The following is a 21883-nucleotide window of genomic DNA, read 5'->3' on the forward strand; positions in this document are numbered from 1 at the left end:
CCTTACTGTCTTGTCTCTGAACATAGCACTGGAATTGGTATGAGCATGAATTGTTCATACAATTTAGAGGGAATATCAATTGGAAAAAAATTTTTTTTTTGGACATATTCACATGACATTAACATGCAAACAAATAAGAATAAAAATTCATTATCAGTCAGGATCTCATAAGGAACGTTTAAGCTATGAATCACAGACGAGAAATATTTATAGGCTTCATTCATATTCAACTCTAGTATCTGGCACAAACCATGCTCTAACATTTATTTTGTCAATGGCGCAAACCATCTAACCTCCCCGTCCTGCAGAACTGCCTGGCAGCGTCACTGAAGCCTCTTTTCAGGAAGAACAACCAACCATCAGGTTGAGGCACGAGCACCAATCCCTATCAGTGCCATCGCCTGCAGCTTCAAGCGAGAGAAATTCATGAAAAAGGTTTAAAGCTCAGGTTTGGACGTCACTAGGGAAGCTCTGCTTGGGGCAAAACTAGCCAGTGCGCATGCGTGGAACATTCGATCACTGGTGGCGTAGCTAGCTGCTAGGCTACGAATCCAGCCACCATGGAGAGGAAAGGTAAGTCTTTACGCGACAGCCTGCAGACCATTTCAACTGAGTTACGCCATGCATGTGATTACTCTATAGCTGATGTCGCTATTGCTGCTACAAATGTAAAGTGTAGTCAAGCTGTCGTTGTAAATATATGTGGCTTATTTCACCGCGTCTGTCACGCACTGCGCTGGAGCGAGCTTCGTTAGCTTCATTAGCTTTAGCTTCAGTGTCAGGATTAACGTTGTACTTTTAGCTTTCCAGCTCTCTCTATATTTAACACAACCTAAACCCCTGACGGTGTGGTATATTCATGGTATGGCGTGTGATATTACTTCATGCCGTAGTGGCGTGTTGTTGCTGTCCGGTGGCGTTGGTGGGTAGCCCGGTGATGTTATTTAACGGGGTTTGTGCATACACTGAGGTGCACCCATATATACATTTTTGTGTGTGTGTGTAAATAAAGTCTGACTGGTGTCGGTAGCCATAAAGACGACACAATTCAATGCACAATGAAGTTGAGCAGAGCCTATAATGCTAATTAAGTTTAAACAGATCTTCTTTGTTTCATGCCTTTTTGTCTCAAGTGTCAACTGCAGATCAAACGACAAACAATGGCAACAGGATTTCTTTCTCTTCTCTTTTCAGTTCTAGCACTCCAGGCAAGGAAGAAGAGGGCCAAGGCGAAAAAGACCAACAAAAAGTGAGGTTTATTGTCGTTTTATATCATCTCCTATTTTAATATTGTGCCAAAGAACATCATATTGACATGCGTCTTGTCAGCTGAGTTCAGTTAAAGGGTGTTGCGTCCTGCGGTTTCACACTTTTCCTGTCACTAGCTGGCTCTGACGTTGATTGTGGCATGGGTAATTTAACAAATGCAACTCATTGTCTCAACTCATAACAATGGATCCCATATGGCTCACTTCCACAGCTTTCAGAGTTTTGCATCTTGTCTGTGTATGTATTGGCTTGGCTGTTCTGACAATATCTTAGTAGGCTTTATGTTTTATGAAAAACAAGAAATTGTAGTTATTGAATATTGCAAAGACGGTATTTTCCAGCCACATTCCCCTCACTCTTTTCATTTCTGTCACCCACCACTGCCGTCTCAGTTTCAGCATCTTTATCACTCGGCTCTAAAAGAGAGTGAAACTTAATCTAGCTTCAAAAATATGACTGGCAAGACAGATTTTCAGTGCATATCATTTAAAATGTATTCATCCACCAAAGTGATTTGCCAGTGCAGTACTCCGCATAAATATTGTGCATCTCTATATTGAGGCAAGGCTTTTGTTCGCTATGTTCTGCTTGAAGTAATTGTTTGGAAAAATGTTAAAGGAGCTGTATCAAAACAAGTCAAACTAAAACATTAAGATTTTTTTTTTTTTTAAATACACCGACATACCGCAATAATTTTAGAACAAATGACAGCTAGTCGTCTCTTATTCAGATGAGTAATTTAGACTTTCAACATACTGTTTAGTTAATTAAGTTGTCCATAGTTTTATTTTACGTGATCCCTGGGAATTGCCAAAACTGCAACCTTTTTTGGAGAGGATGACGTATCTAGTAATGATGGTACAAATCAAGCTTTATTGGCTAAGTCAGAGAGTTGGTCTCACTTGGCTCTTTTCTATAACTTTCAGTTGTGCTTATGAGCATGAAGTGTGTGCAACTTTTTGCACACACTGTACAATATAATTGGGCTGAAATAAATCAACCAAGTCCCTTACTGATAATATTGCCAGGATATGATACAGTTTAGCGAAGCGTCGTTTGTAGCTGAGAATCAACTGTTGACATGGACATGTCGAACTGATTGTTTTGTTGCATCTAACAATGTAATAGTCCTATCGGCACCAGCGACATCCTACAGAGTGTTATGTAACAGCCTGAGCTATATTTAAAACTAGAGAATGAAGAAGCCCACATCAGCCCACTGAAGCATGGCGTTTCTCTGAAAACGTTCCGCTTAGAAATACTTCTCTCCAGGCAACTTGCCGGCATGGCATCACAGCAGAGCTGCCGCTAAGAACTATTTATTTATTTATTTATTTATTTTATTTAAATTACTTTTAAACAACTGCTTCATTTGATATAAATAACAATTTGATTTTCATAAATCAAAAGCTATTTTATGGTTTAGTTTATTTTTTATAAACCGGCTTTGACAGAACTGACAGATGCTAAGACACAAAGTGTGGTTAGATGGCTGTGAAGTGCAAACCAAAGTTGACAAAAGCAAATAATGTGAGAACTTTTTGATTTGTGCAAGTCGAATGTGCTGAAGTTGAAGAATTGATGCACCTCCAAAGGGACAAACAAAATTTATTTTTCATGAATTGCTTTTGTGAAAGTTATTGTTGGGGTTTTAATGTTTCCATGGAACATACAAATGGTTAGTAATTTTGGATTTTATTATTTTAGTAGAAATGGATTGGATGGGTTAAATAAATGTTTGGTCTAAACGTGTCTTTAAACCTTGACTAGAAAAGCAGCAGGGAGACGATGTGAGTGAATCCAGCAGCTTAGGGTGAGCTTGTATTTTTTTCTTGGCTCATCATTGATCCCTGAGTCTCTTCGCGTTACTCACAAACTTTAGATTCTTTCTGCTTTTGGAAACTTCTCAAATATTTCAGGATCCAGTGCCTTCATTCCTGAAATGGATGAGGTTTTGTGCCATGATTGGTTTGAAACTATATCTAGTAGCAATGCTAATATTGACTGCACGATATGTTGTGAATATATTGTCATAATGTAAGTGTGCAATATTGATGCTGATGTAATGGAGAAATATATAATTAATGAAGTCCATATATTTTAAAGGTTTAAAATCACATTATTGCAAATCCCTTACAAGGAAAACTGTCAAGGGTAAAACGTGTTTGTGTGTGGCATGTATCAATATTTATTGTTTTTAATGAAGACAGATCATCCGTCTGTCTTTTTCAGTGTGCCTCCGTTTCATTTTCGCGCTACTGAAACCTGGAAGCTCCTCGTTGAAATTTTCCTCAAAAAACTATTTATATGAATGAAGGCCGTGATGTTCATAAATACTAAATTAAAAACAATGTAGAATATGCAAAAATGTAGGTAAAGACGCACTAAATGACAATCAACATCAATGTAAGCTAGAAGTTTGTTTCTCAAGTGTGCTGACGTTCTAGTACTCTGATCTACTGTAAAATCGTATCCACGTATTTTATGTATTTGTTACATAAACTCCAGTCACTTTCTGTGTTAACTGATCATAGACCACCTGTTTTAAATTTCAGGTTGACTTGATGTGTTGCAATCTTGCACATCATGCCTTTGGGTCGGTGTTTCCGCACAAATGAACGCGCTGTGCTACCACTGCTCCTCTTTTACAGCCTTTCCTTGTGCTGATTCTTTCAAACGTGACTGCACATGTTTCAGGGCAGCTGTTTTTAAGAAAACCATGTTTAAATGCTGTTTACTTGCGGTGTTCTGCACACAAACACCACAACACCCCAATGAACATCAACCTACAAGGGATCAAAAGTTCAGGGATGTATGCATAAAGCCATGATTGTTACTCTTTTCTGTTAAAGGCTGGAGGTTCTTCACGAACGCCTTTAAACACAGACCTTAGAGCACAGTTTGGTTCATCATATTTAGTCATATATATTTTAGGCACTTGAAGCCGATGTACAGTACTTTAAGAAAAGGTGCCATGCAGTTTATTTATATTATTTCATGCGTGAGACCAACAAAGTTGTGGATAACTGTGAAGTGAAGTATACTTAAGTATTTAAAGCGTCAAACTTCAGGACGGTACAGTAAGGAAAAACACTTAAGTGTTCCTTACCATGAAAAAGTATTTTATAAAAAGAAAATTGCAGCTCTACTTAGGTTTGCAAAGTTGAATTTGAATGAACCACAAGATGATGCCAGAGACCAAAGTAGATGTCAAAAACCTAACAGCATCTTAGTAAACATACTTCAAACTCGCCGTCGAGCATGATGAAGGAGGGATGATGATGATGATGATGCGGGCTGGTTTTGTAGCCACAGTAGCTGTGTCCAAGTACGTGAGTTCATTTTCCACAGATGTACTCACCAGGTGGAAAACTCAGATTGCTGCATAAATTATCTCAAATGTTTCCTACAGTTTTCTGATGACGATGTTTGAATGCCATTGTGTGTTTTGATGTAAAAGATCACATGATGCATTTCATATTGAAAGTAAATAAAATGCAAAACCTCATCACAGACATTAAATCTGTGACCCACATGATCAGAACTTCTTGTGCAGCTCCTGTTTCTCCTGCAGCTCTGTCCTGTTTGGGATAAACAGAACTCCTGGTAAACAAAGATTTGCTTTGTGGTTTAGACAAACCAGGTGTTTAAAAATAACTAATGTTTCAGTGCATCTGTTTTTTTTTTTTTTTTGACCTTTCCATTTGTGCTGCTTTAGGGTCTGTTTTATGATCTGTTCTCTTTTGAAGTTTATTCACCACCTTTTTAATATTTGTCGTGGTTTAAAACATCCAAGACGACAAAGCAGGACTCGTGTTTATTTCACTGTAGGTCCACAGGTACTTTTATCCTGTTGCATAATAAAAACAGACATTATGGGTCATTTAAATATCACCAGTGCAAATTATGTTGGTTTTGATTTTCAACTTGTGATTTTATTTTGAAGTTGATTGCATGATGTTTTAGATTGGTACAGATTGTAGTTAAATCCACTTTTGTTTGGAATTAAGGACAAACCAAACCAACGCTACAGTAAACGCTCTACACTAACACTTTGTCTATTTTTCAAAGGAGAAAATTCAGTATTGCGGATCGCAGGCCCAGCAGACTGGTCTCTGGCTGTTTTGATGCAGCTTTGATCATGACACATCAAAGCTAAACTCTTAGCATTTGCTTTCGGTTGGCGATGAATCTAATTTTAAGGATTTATTACTAACTTTTACAAAAACAGATTGTGGGAATTTTGATTCATTTATCCATTTTGATTTTCATGTGATTTGATCATTATGTTGAATTAATTTTTTAGGTTTAACCGTGCGTCATTCCAGCATTTAATGCTTACTGTTGATAGTTTATCGACATATAATTATAAGCTCTTTAAGTTGGTGCAACCCTGTAATGGAAAAAAGAAGCTCACATTTATTTTTGATAAAACTGTTTAACATTTTGACTCGTTGACTTTGGGAAAACCTTTTTATTTCTCTTATAATAAAATAGGACTGTGCTTATAGTGAATGTGGCAAGAAAAAAAGAATAGTTTGTTTTTGTTACTAGATATTAAAAATGTTACTAATGCTCTCAAAACCAATGTTTTTTTTTTTTTTAAAGCTTTGACTACTATTGCAGAGGGCTTTAAAAAAAATTTTTGGGAGATAAAACACAAATTGCCGAAGAAACCTTATTCCTAATGTGGACTATATATATATATATATATATATATATATATATGTGTATTTTATTTATTTATTTTTTTTCTTCTGCCCATCAGACAGCCACCAAATGTTCGATCTCGACAACCACCACAACAAGAGACCTCGCCCCAGGAGCCGGAGGAACCCGAGGAGATCCTGGGTTCGGACGATGAGGAGCAGGAAGACCCCAACGACTACTGCAAAGGTGAGTCCTGTGTTTAAACTTTACGTTTCAGCTGCTCTGCAAAAAAAGGAAATGAATGTAAATACTTAATGAAGTCATCAGTGTGTGTTTTTCAGGCACAGCATCGTTGGTTGCTTATTAACTTGGTGAGGGAAGTTGGGTTGTGGAGAAGCTTAGATGACTCAGACATAATCCAAACCGTTGTTAATTTATAACCAGAGATTACACCGCGTGCACATGAGCTTCATGTCGTTCCTGGTATCTGTTGAACTATTTCCATCAGAGGTATTTTCTTCTCTTCCAGGTGGCTACCATCATGTAAAAGTAGGAGACCTTTACAATGGGAAATACCATGTCATCCGTAAACTGGGATGGGGACATTTCTCAACCGTGTGGCTCGCCTGGGACATCCAGTATGAGAAAACATTTTCACCTTACTTTCAAATCAGGCTTCTCTTTATCTTAAGATCCTGTATTTTTTATACACTTAAGTGTTTCTACTTCAATTCCTTTTAGCAAACATCACTTGTTTTGTTATTCCAGGGTTAAAAGATTTGTTGCGATGAAAGTTGTGAAGAGCGCAGAGCACTACACTGAGACGGCAGTGGATGAGATCAAACTCCTTAGATCTGTAAGTTGCAGGCTAACTGCACAAATTAACTCTTGAATGCAAGGACAGCAAATAATGTTCAGCAGCATTTTCAAGTAACTTGTAAAAACAGAGGCTAGAGAAACTGGCACACGGACTTTGAATCAAGTTTGATCTGTTTTAGAGACAAATGGATTCTGGTGATGTTGGACAAGTTGTTCTTCCTACCATCAGCGACTCCTAAACAACCCATTTCGAAATCAGAATCATCACTTCTCTTTGCTTTCGGAGTCCAGCGAATACATTACAGGCAAATTTTAATCACAGATGTGTGCTGCTTTAAGCTGGATTATGGTTTAGGGACCATCTACAGTACAGGGGAAACTGGGGGTTTAAATCCATTTGGATTGTTCCAACATAAACCTTCGTTCAGATGAGCACTTGGAAATGATGAAACACCTGTCGTATCTCTTGACATCCAAACACTTAGAAATCAGTGAACTCCCCTAATCAGTGCATCTAATACTTATTTTCCCCACTGTAAACTTCAGTGGCAATAAACACATATTTGCACATATTGGTTTATGTATGCCTAATTATTTATTTATTTTCCAAATAAATTTATTTTGTTTCACAGCAGAGTAGCTGATTACTCAGGCTGTCCGGGTTCATTGTGTTCACCAGGCAGCCTGAGGGAAGAAGCTGTCTCTGTGGCGGCTGATTGTTTGTTTTTTTTGCCGATAGCGCTCTGCAGCTACGCAACACCAGTGAAAATGTGAGTCCTGATTGTTTTCCTTTGCATTGCGACGTTTCCTTGTCTTCAGGTAAGAAACTCGGACCCCGACGACCCAAAGCGTGAAATGGTGGTCCAGCTGCTCGACGACTTCAAGATCTCTGGTGTCAACGGGACTCGTATCCTTCACAGCAGAATGTCACATCCTGTTTTTTTGGTGTTGCCGTGTGAAGGCGGTGAAAGCACTTCCTACTAGGAGATGAAACTTTACTTCCCAAAAATATGTTGCGAGGAATGTAGAGTTACAAAGCGTAACAGCTTTAGACGGCAGAGCCTGGGGTGTAACAAACATATCTATGTGTGACCCAGAGGGACCTCTAGGTATCATAGCAGTCTGGCTGAGTAAGATCTGCTGAATGCTGCAGCTGTAATCCGAGAGCCCCTTGTTCTGTATAGCTAATGCTCCGCCTCACGAATGCTCACATGCTCCCTAAACCGTGTCTTTTCTTTCAGTTTTTCCTCTCCCAGTGTTGCTGTCTTAACTACTGTCCTCCAGATGTCTGCATGGTGTTTGAGGTGTTGGGACATCACTTGTTAAAATGGATTATAAAGTCAAATTACCAAGGGCTGCCCCTGCCTTGTGTGAAGAGCATCATTAAGCAGGTAACACGAGAGCCTCAGTCTCACCTTTTAAAGCTGATGAGTCACCAAGAAGGCTCAGCCTGTGTGAAGGGTGGAAACCAGTCGGGGCGGAACATGTCGCGGTAACTGAGCGGGTAAACGGTTAAATACTCCCGTCGCGTTCTACAGGAGATCTTTGCCAAAATCGTAAATGACTTATTCAGCCAGAATATAAAAATCATTGTGTCTTTTTTTTTTTTTTTTTTTGAGTAATCAGAAATGTTGCCGGTGTGCTTCGCTGTGCAGGTTCACGGCAAAAGGTGGTTGGTAACGTGGATGCAGTAATTCCAAGAAAACAGAGAAAAATAACGTTCTTGACCACATTTAGGGTTTGGTCATTCAGAGCAACATGTTGTGACTCGTTCTGTGATCCTTTTTGCCTCATTGCTGCTTTTTGGAAATGCTCTGGCTTTAGAACTGGAGTTTGTAACTCCAGTGGTTTAGTGCCATTGTCCTGCAGCTTTTAGAGTCATTTCTGCTCTAACTGACCTGAATCAAATTAATGGCTAAAGGCCGGATTATTGCAAAACCTGCTGACACGCCAATCAGGTAATTCAGCCTTTTGATTCAGCTGTGTTGGAATCACTATTTTTTTCCCACTTCTCCTTAATAAAAGTTTATTCTCTTCACTTCTGATTCTGAAAGAGGTTTGGTGGCTTTTTCCACCGCTTTACACTGGAACTGTTAAACCATTTTACTCTGTAGTTCCTTTTCTGTGTTAATGACTTTTGCTATTAGCTGCTAAGGGACGTTGCTTCATTATTTAATCTTGTGAAAATTAAATACTGTCGTTCTGTTTAAATTGAAAACCTGCTACTTCAGAAATGTACCTGCATTTGTTAATTGGTGGGTGCAAACCCAACACCCGTGGGTTTGTCTTGAATTGGTTCCAAAACACAAACCTCTTGGAATCACAGATTGGGACGCTTCATAACTAAATATGTTGGAGCTTTTACAGGAAAAAGCCTGGGAATCGAGGCGGACAGGGTTGAGGAGTGGGACTTGAGCAATCTCTTAGGGGCAGTGTGTACACACAAAACAACACATTTAGGGAGAAACTTCAAGAAACGACAACAAAAAAAGCAAATTTTACCTTGACAATATAAACAAACTCCCACTTTTCTGCTTTTCTTTACAAATGATGTCTCAAAATACAATGTTTGTTTATTTGGAGCGAATATTTTTTTCAGGATGTCTGTGCCTCTTTGTCAGTATAGAAAAGTGACAGAAGTGGTTTCATGAATACAGGAAAATAACTTTGCAACGACCAACTTTGAAAAAGGAACTTGGAACATGTGGCACTGATGCATACTAAAGCAGTTCATTGTTCAAACATAACTTTTGGAGGTAAATAATCATTTTCCTCTGGTTTATCTTTGAGGTTCTGCAAGGTTTAGACTATCTGCACACAAAGTGTCAGATTATCCACACGGACATAAAACCAGAGAACATTCTGATGAGCGTTGATGAGCCCTACGTCCGAAAGCTTGCAGCTGAAGCTACAGAATGGCAGCGAGCCGGAGCGCCTCCCCCCTCCGGCTCAGCAAGTATGACTGACACGCAAGCAATAAAATTAAATGACATCTAAAAGGTTTAACCTAAAACTAGTAAGATTTTGCTCTCACTCAACGTTGTCTTTGCAGTAAGCACAGCACCAGCCCCGAAACAGGTACACATTTTGTTTTTCCGCACAGAAATCGGCCTCCCCCCGTTTTTACCTCCAAAACAAACGTGTAACTTTTGCCACGCTGTTTTTCTGTCCTGTGTTTCTCCTAGACTGTGAAAATGTCCAAGAACAAAAAGAAGAAGTTAAAAAAGAAACAGAAGCGTCAGGCAGAGCTGCTGGAAAAATGCATTATGGACATGGAGGAGATGGAGAAGACCACAGAGACGCACGAGGACGACAAAGAGCCGCAGTCTCCCAAGGGACGAGCCTGCGCTCCTCTCAGACGCGTCTCTATTGAGGAGTTCACAAGTGACGAACCAGCTGGTAAGAAGCCAACAGCACTGGAAAGTCTTTTATTTTTCTTTATGAATGTAAAGAATCATACTGGTCCAAAACCAGGAGTCATAGCTGTTTGAGTGAGTCTCTAGAATCCTACAGCAGTCGAAAACTCGTTCTTAAGTTGATCTGTTTGATAAACCGTCAGAGAGGAGCGCGACTCCAGATAACATGAGAGTGGGACCAGACGAGCCGCCAGAGGCCAACTGCAACGGCCATGCGGAGGCGGAGGAGAGGCAGTCCAACTGTTCGAATGAAGACCAACACAACGGGAACGCCGAGGCCGAGTCCCCGGAGGAGCTACATAAAGAGTCCCCAGTCCACACGCTGTGCAACGGCGTGGAGTCTACAGATTTCAACGAGCTGTACTGCAAGGTGGACGGCAGGGAGGCTCACAGCAGCGGAGCCACTCAGCGACGCCTTCGCTCAGGGCGAGAAGGAGAGTTTGAACGAAGTCTTCTGCAAGGCGACGACGAAGAGGACGAGACTGAGGGTCATTACAGAATCCAGGAAGGCCTGAGAAACGGTCAGTCAAACGTTTTTACATGCGCGTGATCTTTGAGCTAGTTGGAACTTTGAATTATTGATTAGAAAATCTATTCTTGCCTCTGCGCTTTCCCTTTCCTCTCTGATGTAGATAAGTTAACAGCGGGATCCCTGTTAGTTAACCCTCTTGAGCCGGGCAACGCAGAGAAGATCAAGGTCAAGATTGCAGACCTGGGAAATGCTTGCTGGGTGGTGAGTAGCTAACAGTCACAGAGATTTCCTGATTAGGGATGAAATCTTGTTGGCACAAGATCATATTAACAAGTCTGTGTATCACAAAATGTTCTGGGCTTTATTGACTGTCCTTCACAGATGTCTGTTTCTTATTTCCAGCTCTTTTCTTTTTGTACATGTTGGAAAATAGTTTGCACTTTTTAAGGACACGTTTCTTTGTTTTTCTCCCAGCATAAGCACTTTACAGAAGACATCCAGACTCGACAGTACCGATCTTTAGAGGTGCTCATCGGTGCAGGATACAGCACACCGGCGGACATATGGAGCACAGCCTGCATGGTGAGAGTAAACGTGTAGTGAAATGTGGTTCACCTTTTTGTTTTACCTGGATGAGAAAGAGGAAAATATACAACACACATATTTTCAGATGCATTTTAAAAGAAAGGAAAAAAAAAAGTAATATTGCTTAACGGTTATTTTATAGATTTATCACACATAGAGTAAAATATTTCAGATTTTTATTTATTTCGAATTTTCACCATGTATTATTATAAACTTTGTATTTTCAGAGTTCTTTCATGATGGCCTCATAATTCTTATAATTCATAGAGAATTAAATTAAGAAATATTAAGCAAAATTGAGTTTTTACTGTTTAAGGTTGGATTTATTTTTGTAGCTAACAAGTAACAAAGGATAGTCAGTCATTCATTATAAAGAAAATAGCAACGCTCGTCTGCATCTTGCTCTCTTTTTTTTTTATCTATTTTTTATGTGAGGGTTTAAAGCCGAGTCGAACTGGCCTGTTGTTTCCATAAGTTAATTTACTGGAAAAGTAGTTTCTGACTTCAAGTCTGACAGAGATTCCCCCACTGGTTGTAACATGAGGCCCTATGGGAGCAAAATGCAACTTCTTAATAAAGTCAGTCTAAATCACAACTGTAGTAATGACACACTATTAAATATCTGGTTCTGTCATAGATTTGTTTTGGTGTTCGTTTGTTTTTTTTACTGAGGCAAAAATACTTTTACAGTTCTAGCCCTGAAATAGTTTTGTAATAAAATGCTAAAAGAAGTTTGAAAATGCATCAGAGTTGACGGTGTGCAGTGATGATGGTGATTCTCTCGTTTGTTCAGGCCTTTGAGCTCGCCACTGGTGATTATCTGTTTGAACCTCATTCTGGTGAAGATTATTCCAGGGATGAAGGTAATGTTTGAATTTTCTCCTCCTGTCCGTTCTCCTTTCTTTATTCTCTCTTAGCCTTGCAGCATTTCTGCTAAAGCTGCTTTATCTGGTTGCACTTTTAAAGCCTGCTTCCCTGCTGAGACATTTTGTTGGCAGAAATTTTGCTTCTGCGAAAACCCTTGCAGCGATATTCCTAGTTTATTAGCTCCGATTTGTTGCTGCCATTATTTTAATAATTAAAAAAAAGTCTCCTACTTTGGATTTTTGCTGCAAATTATTGTGCGGTTTGCCCAGTATTTTTCGGTGACCTTGGCATAGATGTTTATATTGTTAACATTTAAACAAGAGTTCATGTCATGAATTAATGATGTTATGAAGAAACATTCCTGAGTTTCATTTCCCAACCTCTAAAGCCTTTTTAGTTACCCTGGAAATGGGGCACATCTCTTCCATCTCCTTGTTGTCATCGATCATTCCTCGTGTTTCCTTCACGTCTTTTGCACCGTCTGTATGTAAATGTCAGCGCGCTGCTTTGCTTGAACTTTCTGTGCCGAAGTGATTCTGCTCTGAAGTGTCGGATATGTGCTGATGCTCGGGCTTTAGGCAGCTGTGAATGAGCCTCTTACACATTTAGCACATTAAACATTTATCCACCTGGCTTCTTTTATCACCGCTTTTTGTTGCCTGATTGGTATTTTGTGTTGGAATATGTTGTTTTTATTAATCTGTTTTTGTCCCATTTCATCATTTGACCAGAATATTTTAGTTTTTCCATGTTTGCTTGTGATCAACTTGTCGATCATCATCATCATCATCCATTGTTCCTAATTGATTGTTGCCATCATCATCCATCTCCTCCTCCCCTCTCCTGCCCTTTCCCTCCTGTGACGTGCCTCATTTCCAGACCACCTCGCTCTTATGATTGAGTTACTTGGTAAAATCCCTCGCCACTATGCACTGAGTGGGAAATACTCGCAGGAATACTTCACCAAGAGAGGTATGCCTCCCCTCTGTCTGTGGCTCACTCTGGGTAAGGTGGACTGGAGGCCCAAAGGAGAAAGATCCTGACAGCATTCTTTATAAGCATCGGAGAAGCATACAAAAATATTTAAAAACATGAAAAGGTGTTTCCTTAAATCTAAAAATTGGAAAGAAATAAAACCAACGTTCAGACAGAATTTCCGATTAGCCTCCAACAGATGTTTGCCTTTTTTCCCCAACACGTAATTTCGTCCTCTCACTTTCATTTATTTCTTTACTTGTAAGCAAAAATATACTGAAATGCAAAGGTTTTAGTTAATCAAAAAAAAGTATCTTCATGAATTGCTGTACAGATGTAGCAACCAAATGCTAAAATGATTAAAAATGCCGAAAGACTGAAATGACCACTTCATTAAAAATCTGTTGTCTGAACAGTTCAGTTTTAGTTTTTCATAGGTTCTGTTGTAACAGAATGTATGTTCTCAATGAATGTGTTGCAAAAAAAGGCTCTGAAGAGACGTGTAAGAGCCTTTCCCATCTTTACTTTAACTTCACACTGTACCTTCCTCCTGGAAAATTCAGTTCAGTTTATACAGCGCCAGTTCACAACGCATGTCATCACGGCTCTTTCCAAAAAGAAAAAGTCCAGTCATGATTACATTTGTATTGATTGTGGTCATCAAACAATCCAGTCGAGTTCAGTTCGTTATTCAAATTAGTGGAAAAGTTTTCTCGATTAGATCGAGTCATTGTTTCACAAGGTCCTAAACAAGCATGTAGTGACGGTAGACGATCACTAGCACTGTGTTGTTGACTTTGCTACAACCCCTCATACTGAGCATGCATGTAGTGACAGTGGAGAGGAAATCTCTTCATTAGCAGGAAGAAACCTCCAGTGGAACCTGAACTTTAACTAGACATTCTGCACTGTGGGTTTTCAACACCAACCACAGATCTGCTGATACGGTTGGAGAAGAACTAATTAAGCCAGTTGAGCTTGAATGATGAATGAACAGTTTTTTTTTTATGCCCAAAAACAGAATAAAAGTAAAACATAAGAAATAGAGAGAGGGCAGCCTAATCCCAATTTGTGATAAAATGTCTTTTTTACCAATTCAAGGAGTTAAAAAAATATATATAGATTTTCTAAATATTTTAAGTTGGATTTGTCTCGTGCGTAACCCGGCAGCAGTTTGAACTTGATGGGTTAGTCGGTGGTTGTCTCGGGATCGTTTTCATCAAAACTTCTAAACTGGAGCAGAAAAATGTCCCAGAACAAAAATCTTAAAAAACCCCAAGGTTCATGCCTCGCTTCTGGTTGTGAGGTTGTAAGTGTGCGGGATCTTGAGTTCCTCGTCATAAATTAAACTAAATGGCAAAACACAATGATAACAAACATACATTTATTCTGTAGATGTTTAGAAGAGAAAAAAAGAGCTGCATTCAAAATAAATCAAAACAATCTAATCTATTGGCCGTTCGTGTCATTTCCCCCTGGTAGAAATCCTGGTTCACTTCCTTGTGCTTTGCTAATTTATTGGTTGGTACCTGAAAGGAATTAGGAATCTCAGTCCTTGACCATTTCTGAAAATGGTCTGAGGGAAACTAAATACAGTTTGGTGCGTTTGCACCAGTGTTTTGGTCTCAGAGGATCAGTTTACCCAGGATAGATGTTGGTGCCTGATGCTTCCTCTCTCAAGTAATGAGATTGATGCCATGACAACAGTTTAGTGTGTGATTAGCCTATCTTTTTAACTTTAAAGATGCTGCTGCTATTTGAGCAACAAAGAAATGTTGGAGAGCTGTTCAAATGTCTGTTGGTTTAATCAGTAAACTCTGATGTGCTGTCGGTGGGACTCGAGCTCCTTCAACCCTCCACCCACACACCCAGGGTGGGCCCGACTGAGACACACTCTGATCAATATGTTGTTTGTCTTCTTCCTTTTCTGCTACCCACTGGGGTGCAGACCACATAGCGCTGATCATTGAGCTGCTGGGGAGTGTCCCACGCAAACTCATAATGACCGGCAAATATTCCAAGGATTTTTTCACCAAGAAAGGTAAAAAGAAAGTGTCGAGATTCACTTCCTTTCTCTTTCTGTATTATTAAATGTTCTTTCGCTCAAACTGCTACCATGTCTTTAAAAAAAAAAAAAAAAAAGCTAATTATTTTTGGAGTGGGTAAGCAGAAAGTTGCAGCTGCTAATGTTATATGTTATAATATGTGATAATTCACAACAAGTATAGTCTCTTGGTAAAATGTTTGTATCTTTTTGATGTTTTCACATTACAAACCCAAAACTGGGTGATGATTGTGAAGAGTGCACGGATTTCAACCTTATTTGGGGAAAACATCTGAAAAGCAAGTTTTACATTTTATATTATGTATCCATTGTAGCTCTGGCTGCATGTCTGGGGTCCGTGTCCTGCTGGAACATGAACCTCCACCCCAGTCAAGGGTTTTGTTGCCTCCAACAGGTTTTCTTTCATTGTTCAGCTTCAAATGTTCTCCCATCAAATCCAGTCAAATTATTTGGTGGTGCGAATGCGCCCACCGCAATGGAGTCTGAAAGTTCATAGAAGATAAAATAATACAATAAAGGAGGAGTAAATTTCCACCCTACCCTAAAAATTCTTGATTTTAAAGTCAGTAAAATTATGAGGTTTTTTTTAATTTATTTAAAATGTCTGACTTTACAATGTCAGAGAATATCTTAGTTTGAATTTATGCATTTAATTGAGGAAAATTGCACTTTTTTTCTTGCAAATTTACAAGTTACATTTTCTATATTTTTGTTTTCTCTTAAATGAGTTTTGAGCTCACGTTTACTCCTCCGTAACCACAGTTGGTTTTTCTTTTATCTGCTGTTGCCCTTATATTCTGTCGTAAGCCACAATATTCCAGCCTTTATTAATAAAATATTTTGTGAATCATTCTTGTACTACATTTTGTTGGGCTTATAAATACAATAAACCACAACCTTTAAATAAAATTGGTTTGTGATCAAACATGCCAAAGTACATTCAAGACTTTTTCAATACTCTGTCTCTTTTTATTGTTTTAGCATCCTCCCATCTGATGCAGCGTTGTCTGTGCCGTTTGTCTGCAGGTGATTTGAAACACATCACCAAGCTGAAGCCGTGGGGTTTGCTGGAGGTGCTGGTGGAAAAATACGAGTGGCCCCGCGAGGAAGCAGCGTGTTTCTCCGACTTCCTACTTCCCATGCTGGAGCTGGTCCCAGAGAAAAGAGCCACAGCTGCAGAATGCTTGCGCCACTCCTGGCTCGCCCTCTAGTGGACATGTTCCGGCGTTGCACCTCCCCTCCCTCCCACTTCCTTAAGAGACTGCAACAGATCACTTTCCACTTTGGGCATATCAAATGAATATTTATTTCTCTTTTTTTTTTTTTTTGTTTTGTTTTGTTTCATGGTTTTGGATTTCCTATGTTCTTGTTCAGCTTTTGCTTCTGTGTACGTTTGCTCTTTTTTTTGTCCGTTCTCCTCTCGGCGTGACATCAGGAATCCAGTGGATTTATTATTTGATGTCGGCTCCAGCTGCTGGGCTCCGTTTAACCCACCCAACCAAGAGCAAAAGTCTCGTTGTTCTGCTAGTGAAAGCATCCTTGTTTGTTACACTCCTGCACTAAAACTCAAACAAATCAAGGATATGTAGCCTTTTTTTTTTCCTTTGTTCCCTCAAAAGGACTTACTTTCGCTTACATTTTCATTAGTGCTGTGTTACTTTTTATAAAAATGATTTTTTTCCCTTCTTTTTCTCTGGGGGCTTACAGTTTGTATTTGTAAAGTAGGTTGAGAAAGTTGCACACTGGGCTGACATTTACACTGACTGTGGTATAATTTTTAAGACTCCCTAGAGTCTTTCTGACACTGTCATTAAGTAGGTCATATTTAGCCATAACAACCCTAATGTCACCTGGTATTTGGAAAGTATGTAATAAAAAAAAAAATGAGATTGATTGTTCTCATGGGAGGCTGGTATTCTCATACACCTACTACAATTCAGGTTTAGCGTGGTAAAAGGTTTCAGTGAGAGAAAATGTTAAAGCCCAATTAAATGGAGGGGGGGAAAAAAGAGAAAATAAACTGTATATATCTGTACCAAAGAGTTTGCCTTTATGTATATTACAGTTATGTACAGTTTTTAACAAATCTTATATCTTAGCTAAAATGATTTAGCTGGGTAGCTGTGTTTTAATAAAGTGTATGGAAGATGTGTTTGAGCTCGGTTGTATGGCAATCTGTTGAGTTAATAATTTACCTGTTTTTAAACATAGAGTCTGTGAGATCTGGTGTTTTGTGATGGTGTAGCGAACCGATCATATCAAAAAATAAGCTATGTTATCTGCTGAGACCTAAAGGTAAAAACGTACAATTTACATTAGCGTCGCATTCAACAACATAGACTTTGTGTGAGTTGTTTAAAGACGAACCTGTAAAACGCACCATTCAATAAAAAAACAAAAAAAAACAACAGATCTTCATACAGTACGGAGTAACTGTGTACATGTGTTTATTTGGTGACGGATTAAACAACCAGAAGACTATCGCTACAACCTAAGAGGAAAAGAACAGCTTGGTTTTGCTCCAGCTGGGATCGTCGTCATCCCTCCATGTTGAATATGTTCACGAGTTTTCTGTAAAAGAAAAAAAATGCCGTTTAACCTTGTAGATTTTAAAAAACACAGCTGGCTTCCAACCAGCTCAGAAAAAAAAGTAAGAGTAGTAATGAAAGAGTATTTTTAGTTATCTGTACAAGGTGAATTGGGAACTTATTTTTTTTAACATGAAATATTTCAAACATGCTAGAACTCAGAAACTGAGCAGCAAGTTTGAGGGGGAAAAAAAACAGGAATATTGAGCCATTTTACTCCCTAGATTTCTTTCAAACAGTCCAAGTTGTCCTTGTGTAACAATTATTTTCAGGACTTCAATAAAACTATTTAATATTGAGCTTGTTTCATCAATCCATCTGCACCTTCTCCAGTAATCGCCCTGACCAGCTCAGACGGACAGTCGGCTGTTTGCAGCATTAATTTGACATTCTGACATGTAAACGTAAACATGATTATCAGTGATGCTTTTGTTTTGACTGTTGGCTTCTTCTCTATTCAATTTATTTTAATTACATTTTGCTCTGTGAAACTGTGCGATTCAGAACAGGTTTGCTGTCATCCCCTGTAAAATGGATTTTGTTTTATACATTTTCTCAATCTGGAGTTCAATTTTACTCAGCTTTTAAATGAATGTCATGTTTGCACAAGATTTCAAAGTTCTTCCTCATAAAACTCACCTTCTTTGTAGCTCTCCTGACAAGTATAAACTGCTTTGTAGCAAAGTAAAGAGCTTAATAAAATCCCTCCTTCAATGTTCCTGTCCTTATCAGATTAGCAAAATTTAAACATTACATTTAAATTGTCTCTAATATTTTTTAATGAACTCGTGAGGAGGAAAACAAAATCACCCGCCAAGGTAAAACCATGTTTTTTTGTTTTTTTTGTTTTAGATTGCTGCCTTGATCGAGTTATGCAAGTAAACTAACACCCTCCGAACTAATTAATCTAAATGAAATGCATTTGTTTCTAATGTTTTAATGCAGCTGTGCGCTCACCTGCTCCCTCCACCTCGAAGCCATCCGGCAGCAGATTGTCCTGCCGGTTTCCGAGAGTGAAGGACAGCAGAGCCAGGAGAACGGCGTCCAGAATGCTGATGATGGCCAGGATGTAGGCCCAGCGCACGGTGCAGTTCCCCAGAGCGTACTTGTCGGTCCTCTGGCCACACATCCTCTTTACCTCGTCTGCGTTCCAGCCATCAGGGTAGATCATGCAGCCCATCCCCATCAACACGGCTGGAGAAGGGATTCAGACATTGCGAACAATTTTCAGTCTCTCGCTGTTGTGCATAATTTCATCTGTGATATGGATTCCGTTTTATTCATTTCTAAATACCACATCCCCGTCCTCTTGTACGTTTCTTTTCCCTTTATGCAGCTTCCACATTATAAAAGGTTATAGTTTAATATTGCCAGCGTTTTAAACTCCGGCTGACTTGTTTTACGGTTTAAGATCAGTTTGCGGCTCGTCGACATCTTATCCTGCTACGTGAAACCAGATCCGCCTTCAGAGGTGTCGGAGTCTGTTCTGACACCAGAAACCGAGCCGGCCTCCACAGTGAAGAACAACAACACACGAGCACACGCTTCACACCTGCAACCAGAGAGGTGTGATGTTGGCAGATGATACAATGACTTCATCATGTCGCACAGACACACAGCTGAGTCTCAGGGTTTAGGCAGGGGCAGGTAGGGGGAGGCACGGGAGCGTGACCTTTGACTCTGGACAGTACTCCGTTTTTCAGGCTTTTACTGCTTTTTCATATTTTCTTTTCCAGTCATGGCACATGACAGAGAACAACTGTGGAATGAGTGCTTCCAAAGGAGGAGATTTAATAAATGGAGGCTAAATTGAAGGCGTTTCAGACAGCAGCTAAGGAAAGCATCTCAAACATAGCAGAATCTGAAATGAAACGGAAACAAAATGCTGCAAAGACCTGAAACAAGATCAGAGAGACGACATCCTTCACCCAAGCTTTACTATAAACTGCAGCAAAGGTTCAAAAGCTTAAAGCTCCAGGATTCACCTGATTAGACGTCAAATATGATTTCATATTTGACAAAAATGGTTCATCTTTCAACAGATTTAACTTTAAAAAAAAATAGAAACGTATCACGAGTTGCATGTGACAAAGTGCCTAAGGATTTTTTTTTTTCTGGAATCGTTTAATTTTAAGCCTCTTTCTCTGTCCAAAAATATTTCTGTGACCTCATTTTACTTCATGCAGATCCAGTTTAATTTTATTGATTTTCTTTAAAAAAAAAAAAAAAAAAAAAAAGGGACAATGCCGACATGTCAAGCCACCAGGTTGTGTTACTTTCTTTCAACTCTGATGCAAAGATTGCATAAGGTGTCTCTGGTCAATCCCTAAAGCAGCAAAACAGGTAATAAGTAATGAATGAAGACGGACAATGGTCAGGGATAGGACAGACAACCAGTGGAAAAGTCCACATAATAAAAACAAACAGGAGTACCAACCAAATCAACTGAACCCAGAAACAAAAACACCATAAAATATGACTCCAGATTACTAGAAAGTCACTGAATGCACATGACCAACAATTGCAACGACTCAAGACTTTAGCTTATGTTATATTACACTACATGGCTTCATCATACTGACACAATCAGCCATCGTTATTTTCTTGCTGTATTCAAAATTAATCCCGTTTCCTGTAAATTTCCATCAAAGGTCATCAACCTGCTGACCTGAGGCCAGCTGCATCCACGCGCAGATCTTGTAGACGTTCCCTGCGTTGCAGAAGAAGAACAGGCTGAAGGCCACCATGGTGCCCACCACCAGCAGCATGGAGGTCCCCACGAAGAACATGGCCGTCCTGAAGGCCGGCGACGGGATGGAGTTGAAGTCAAAGACGCTGCCCTTGCAGGTGAGCTCCGAGGTGAGCGCGTTGCCGATGCAGTAGTGGAAAAGGCCGAAGTACCCGGCCTGCGGCGTGTTGACGCTGTCCCCGATCCAGTAGGGCTGGATGAAGACCACCATGGTGATGATGGAGAAGCAGATGGTGAACACGGCCCACATCACGCCGATGGCCCGGGAGTTCCTCACATAGTTGGTGTGGTAGATTTTCGCAGCCTCCTGGGCTGGAAGCAGATCCATGATGGAGGAGGAAAAAAGAAAAGGTTCACTTCAGACTTTAAGGAACTTTAGCAAATACCAAGTTATTCAAAAATTGTCTTCAGCAGGTGTAAAATAGTATCCTTATAGGACTCTCTTCATGTTTCCTTTACATAGAACCAAGGCTTCTGCTCCGGTGTCTCCTGATTACCAGTCTGACCGTTTCAGCACCCTGGACAGCTCCTCCACCCCGCGCACGGCGAGGCAGCGCCGACGTCACACACTCACCCAACCCTGGCAACACGGGGACGGGCTACACACTCACCTGTTCCCCTAGAGGCGTTCATGTTACACCTGTAATATCTGTAAGTTACCTGTTTCAGAAATGAAAAAAAAAAATAGCAGACTACATTTTTTGGGATCCTTATCGATAAAAAAAGTACTTGTTTTTGTTTTGTTTCGTAAAAACAAGCGAACAGAAAGGAGTATTCATTTTCTGTGTCCACCAGATGAAATGTTTGTGAGAAGAGATACAGAAAAATATGGAAAAGAAAATGAATCGGGCATCTGTAAATATCAACAAGCAAAATATTTTATAAGTAAGTGATAAGTCAGCGTAATAAAATTTGCCCTAACGTGTTATTTTGCTGGATCTATCCAGCCGTCCGTAAAATCAATAATGAATTAATTAATCACAAGGTGAGTTGGACTGAAGATTAGAAATGCAGGTGTTTGTGTAGAAAACAAAAAACTAAACCTCCATGCATGTGAATCTTCATTTCTTATGTAATGACTTTAAAAAAATTATTCCAAGTTATTGTTGCCATGACAGCTTCTATCTTTCAATAAATGTTTGTCTTGATTGGTCATATGTTTTCAAAGGGATTTCCCCTGAAACTGGAAACGACGTGTACATATTGTAGGCTTTTGTTTTTGCTGATGATGTGGGGAGTTGAACTGAATCACGAAGTTTTAAGCAACAGAGATGATGCATAAAATGTTCGTTTTGCCATAATGCAGGAGGTTTGTTCCTCCCAGAGCCAAAGCAGAAATGATTTTACCACCACCAGGTTCGGGTTGATTATGTCCTTTGCCTTTACAGCCTGTCTTCAGGATTATTTTTCCATTTTTGTTTCTCCTCT

The 21883-nt window shown here is 39.5% G+C and overlaps 2 protein-coding genes across 4 annotated transcripts; one reads left to right on the forward strand and one right to left on the reverse strand.

Moving 5' to 3' along the window:
- Positions 1-371: 371 nt before the first annotated feature.
- On the forward strand, positions 372-17526 carry srpk1a (SRSF protein kinase 1a). 3 transcript variants are annotated; one of them, XM_088007397.1, is made up of 17 exons: positions 372-573; positions 1195-1249; positions 6038-6165; positions 6449-6557; positions 6688-6775; positions 7558-7645; positions 8023-8129; positions 9529-9694; positions 9791-9816; positions 9924-10137; positions 10298-10675; positions 10787-10887; positions 11101-11208; positions 12005-12074; positions 12958-13050; positions 15002-15094; positions 16145-17526. In XM_088007397.1, exons 1-17 carry the CDS (start codon positions 561-563, stop codon positions 16327-16329), a joined length of 2022 nt encoding a protein of 673 aa, XP_087863523.1. In that variant the 5' UTR covers positions 372-560; the 3' UTR covers positions 16330-17526. The 3 variants fall into 3 exon arrangements, with proteins under 3 accessions (XP_087863523.1, XP_014864944.1, XP_014864945.1); XM_015009458.2 differs by lacking the exon at positions 12958-13050 and having other exon boundaries at positions 373-573; XM_015009459.2 differs by lacking the exon at positions 15002-15094 and having other exon boundaries at positions 377-573.
- A 366-nt stretch (positions 17527-17892) lies between these two features.
- lhfpl5b (LHFPL tetraspan subfamily member 5b) lies at positions 17893-21591 on the reverse strand. The gene is made up of 2 exons (XM_015009460.2): positions 20375-21591; positions 17893-18900 (listed from the first exon to the last, which is right to left on the reverse strand). The coding sequence occupies exons 1-2, from the start codon at positions 20781-20783 to the stop codon at positions 18635-18637; spliced, it is 675 nt and encodes a 224-aa protein (XP_014864946.2). The 5' UTR covers positions 20784-21591; the 3' UTR covers positions 17893-18634.
- Between the last annotated feature and the right edge of the window lie 292 nt (positions 21592-21883).

Source organism: Poecilia mexicana, unplaced genomic scaffold (genome assembly GCF_051168715.1).
Source record: "Poecilia mexicana isolate PSO_F unplaced genomic scaffold, ASM5116871v1 scaffold_7, whole genome shotgun sequence".
NCBI lineage: Eukaryota > Metazoa > Chordata > Actinopteri > Cyprinodontiformes > Poeciliidae > Poecilia > Poecilia mexicana.